This window comes from Gekko japonicus, unplaced genomic scaffold, assembly GCF_001447785.1.
Source record: "Gekko japonicus isolate JY-2015 unplaced genomic scaffold, Gekko_japonicus_V1.1 scaffold6496, whole genome shotgun sequence".
NCBI lineage: Eukaryota > Metazoa > Chordata > Lepidosauria > Squamata > Gekkonidae > Gekko > Gekko japonicus.
In genome coordinates this window covers 7,239-11,618 of record NW_015163278.1, presented here as the reverse complement: position 1 = coordinate 11,618, position 4,380 = coordinate 7,239, and the positions used below count along the sequence as shown (strand labels likewise).

Sequence of the window (4,380 nt, the reverse complement as noted above, 5' to 3'; positions counted from 1 at the left end):
GAAGGGTTGGAGGTGGGGTGGCTCTGTATGTCAGAGAGGGTGTCAATTTGAAGGTAACATTGAATGTGTCAATTTGAAGGTAACATTGAATCTGAGATTCCTATATAGGATTTGTTCCTGAGGAAAAACCAGAGGTCTAAAACACTTAAATATCCAGAATAAGTGTTGAAAGAGAGATTGAATTTGGAGGATATAGACTGAGAGAGTCTGGAGCGGACCGCTATGTGGAATTTTATTGACCTTTGTGTTTTTTCTATGAAGGAATAAGTGGTTGTTTTTCTTTACCAGACACTAAATGATGTTATGGCTTTAATTTAGTCTCTTTTGTTATTGTATTGTTCTGTGGGCATCTAGCACACATCTGTATTTTTTTTCATACTTTACTGCAACCTTTAATAAACTTTTCAACAAAGCAGGTTTGAGAAACATTGCAGAAAAGCTGGAGAAATCCCAAGAGGTGTAGGAATTCACCACAATTTCATAGGACAATTTAGGGGAGTAAGTATTTCCCAACAGCATCGAACCCAGAACAATAATATGCATGGAAATGGCCTTTGTAAGACTTGAGATGGCCAATTTAGCAGAGAGCTTCTTGTATGAGCATCCTTGCAAAGTGAATGAAGGTAAGCTTGGCATGTGGGAAACTTCTGATCCATTATGAGATGGAGAAAGGTATTAAATTTATTCCTTGGCCTTCCAACATGCCCAAAGGCAGGTTTTCAATTTGTTTATGAAAATGAAAAAATTTAAGTAAGTGACTGAATAATTATCTTAAAAAAACAAACCTCACAATCAGTGTCTTGCAAGAATGGAAAGAGGATGCTGATTTTCAGCATGTATTTATGAACCAGACCTGGATGGCCCAGGCTAGCCCAATTTCATCAGAACTCAGAAGCTAATCGGGGTTGGATCTGGCTAGCATTTGTTTAAGTAATCTCAAAATCAAGATGTGATCTTGCCTACATGTTTGAGTGTCCAAAGAACTATTTGTGTTCACTCTATGGTCCAATGGGATCCAAGGAAGCAATGCCTACCAAAGGTGAAACGTTGCTATAGATCACGCTGCCGTCACTGGGTCTCTGGTGCCCCCCATTGGCAGAATTCAGAACTTCCGCACCACCAGCTTTGGAAGACGCTTTCACTTTCCTCTGCTTATAAAACCTAAGAGCAGATGAATGAGAATTAACAAATGGTAGCCTTGTGGTACTTTGAAGCTTCACAACATTCTATTCCAACATAAAGAAAGGACTGTTGGCTACCCGGATGGAAATCGTCAGGTGTAAGACAGATAAGGCATATGCCAGATGGGAATCATAAACAGAGCAACTCACTTGATCAGGCCGAGGCAAAGCACACAAAGGATGATAGCCACTAAAGCGCCACAGAACCCAGAAATGACTGAACTTCCACGGTTCCCTGCAATAAGAAACCATGATCTCAGGGTCAAATTGAAGAAGAGTCTTGTGGTACCTGAAAAGCTACCCAATTGATAGTAGCATAAGTTTTTTGTGACCCTGGACCCACTTTGGAAAACTGGTAGTTTGGTAACGCTGGCACCCATGCTCCTACCAGTTGGCTAAGGCATCTCTTCTCTCAAAACCACCTTTAGGGCAATAGACAGGCTTCCCAAAGGCATTTGTCAACAATTACATTATTGATTTAGAATATTGACACTCTTAGTACCACAGCCCCCAAGGAGTAAGCATAAACACAACTATAAAAATGGGGGGGATCATTTACTAATTGATCAAGTTTTTATTCCACCCCCTCCTCCAAGGAGTCCAGGACTGTGTTTAAGATTCTCCCTTTCCTCCATTTTATCCTCACATTGGGTTGGATCTAACCATGGCTTTTTTGTGGGGAGGGGTGAAGAGGTGCTGGAAGGAACTCTCAAGAGGTAAATGAAGTTTTCAATCTGTATACTGAAAACCCATGAACTTCTAAGCATTTTTAAAAGAATTTTGTCGAAGATGTTCTGGAACTTTGTTCCGGCATGTTCCCCCAGGAAAAAAACCCCTGGATCTACCATTCTCTAAGTGGTTCTTCCTCCAACTGAAGTGGCCCTTTCTCCAATGGAAGAGCCACTTAAATTGAAAGAAGACTTCTTAGTCTGGAGGGAGACTTCTAACTTGAGCCAAAAAGAGAGGCAGAGTATAAATATTTGAATAAACGAATGAATGAATGAATTTTGCTCAGTGGAGTGGTAGGACAGGGGTAGGGGCCACCCCAATAACTGATCATGGGGATCAGCAGTAGAATATCCACTTCACATGCAAAAGGTTCCCAGGTTCGGTCTCCACTTGAAAGGATCAGGTAGCGTGAACTTAATTCCAAGTAAACAGGTTTTAGATTGGAGCGTTCATCTCTACTGCCTTGGGATTTTACAGTATTGCCATATTTGCACATTTTCTGGTGGACTCTCACTGTGATGACTGATTCCTTATCAGTCAATTCCCTTTTTACCCTGTTGGTGCAGCAGAGAAGCCAAAATAAGGGCAGTCAGAACCCCCAGGGGGAGAAGGGTGGGGGATATGGCAGAAGAAAGTGAGAGATTAGCTGACATTCTTCTCAGACAGGGTCTAGGTGTTCTGACCAGCAGGTTGAAAGTAGCCCTATCTCACAGTCCATTTTTAGGAAGGAGCAGGCTGGGTCTAGTATGGTTGCTGGGGGAAGGGCTGGGCACACAGATTTGTAAATGCTCAGATTTAGTATTCTCGGGTAGAGGGAATCTAAGTGCAGATTGAGGTCTGTGTGGTAAAAGTTCCAGAAATCTTGAATTGGGTTGGCAAACCTCTAAGAAATTAGTCTGTTTTACCTTCACGCAGTAGACTGGCAGTTTCTGGTTGACTGTTTCACTCTCTCAGTGACAACTTATTCTGGAGCTTATCTCAGTGATAACTTATTCTGGAGCTTATCTCAGTGACAACGTATCCTGTTTCCCCAAATTCAGTCTTCCCTACAACTCCAATTGTATACAGTTTATTCCCAAACACCAAACGCTTTCTTTTCCCCCACAGGGAAATCAAGTTCAGTTTTTGTTTAGCCCTGGACTCTTCCTTGGTATATACAAGCCAATAATACCATGAGAGAAGAGAGGGCAAGAATGTTCCCAGAGCACAACTGAGGGAGGTGTAATCGGCCTCAGTTATTTACCTCACAAGTGACTGACAACCAGTAAACTACCAAACATTCCGTTCATAATCATATCTTTGTCCTTTCTGTGTTATTTAGTCCTCTAATATTACAGGTTAGTTCTGTAATATATACAATCAAACATGCCACCAATTAGAGGTCAGTGGCACAGCATTAAGTGTTGGTTCTTCCCACCAAAATTAAACAGGCCTCAGGGATGCCCCCCCCCCAAAAAAATATAAAAGAGAAACAACAAGGCCCACACAAAGCCACTCACACTCGACTTTTGTAGGGGGACTGAATAGAAAGTGCATTGTGTAGGTCCCCAAATGATTTGCCCCACGGCAAATGATGTTATGGCTCTTATCTAGTTTCCCTGTTGGCCAGCTCAGAGAGCTGGTAACTGCATTCTTTTGGGCACTGGAAGTGACCTGTGGGCCCCCGCTTTTGCTGTCCTCACTGAGGGTCTGCCCGTCTACTTCCCACTGGATCTGGAGCAGAGGCCAGGAGTTCAGAGAGCAGTTGCAGTGGAGACTGTGTTCTTCTTGCCAACATGAGCTCCTGGACTGGTTGCTGCTGAGCCTTGGACCATCTGGGAGGGAGTAAGAAAATGGAGAGGAAATGAAAGAGATTTAAGAATCACAGCCAGGTTTCCACTAGAGGCAGCTAGGAGGAAGGGGAGGATGGAAGAGGCTGCCTTGCTCCAAGTCACTGCTGTGGCCCTAGTTTTTCATGTTCCATTGCAAGAAGACTGGGGAGACCCACTGTCTTCTTCTAGGTTCAGTTTGGAAATACAGGTCAAATTTACAGACTCGAGTGGCTTCCAGGCTATAAGCTTTTTCCATGGCTGAAGGATCCCTTTTCACATTCTATTGCAATGGGAATTGAAATGGGGGTTCCACACACCACTTGATATAGTGACATAATCCCCACAACAATCTGTCCACACAGGCATATTTTTGCTACATGTGAATTAAGTCCCCTTCAACAAAGCTCTTGCCCCAATCTGTTTTTTTCCCTTTTGGCTCCTTAATTTTCAGCCTAATTAGTCCCCTCCATCAGGCCAGTTTTTGAGGTGATCATGAATAAATGGCTAATTATCTAATGTTGTCAGAAGGGCTCAATTCCTCCTTTTCACTTTGTAGCGAGACAAAGTTCCTGTTCATGCTTTTTTGGCTTGTAATCATAATGGCATATTTATGAAATAATCATTAAAAATATCAAAAAGTCAGTGGCTTGGGCTGACTA

General features: G+C 42.6%; 1 protein-coding gene across 1 annotated transcript in view; it reads right to left on the bottom strand.

Annotated features, from left to right (window-relative positions):
• The window catches only part of LOC107106999 (sialic acid-binding Ig-like lectin 5), a gene marked incomplete at its 5' end in the record, with an annotated part of 16,555 nt that overhangs the window by 4,990 nt on the left and 7,185 nt on the right, over positions 1-4,380 (bottom strand). Inside the window, 3 exons of the mRNA XM_015407214.1 lie at positions 1,035-1,161; positions 1,332-1,416; positions 3,410-3,724. Of these exons, the coding sequence (XP_015262700.1) occupies positions 1,035-1,161; positions 1,332-1,416; positions 3,410-3,724 (527 nt within the window). The remainder of the gene's footprint in view (positions 1-1,034; positions 1,162-1,331; positions 1,417-3,409; positions 3,725-4,380) is intronic.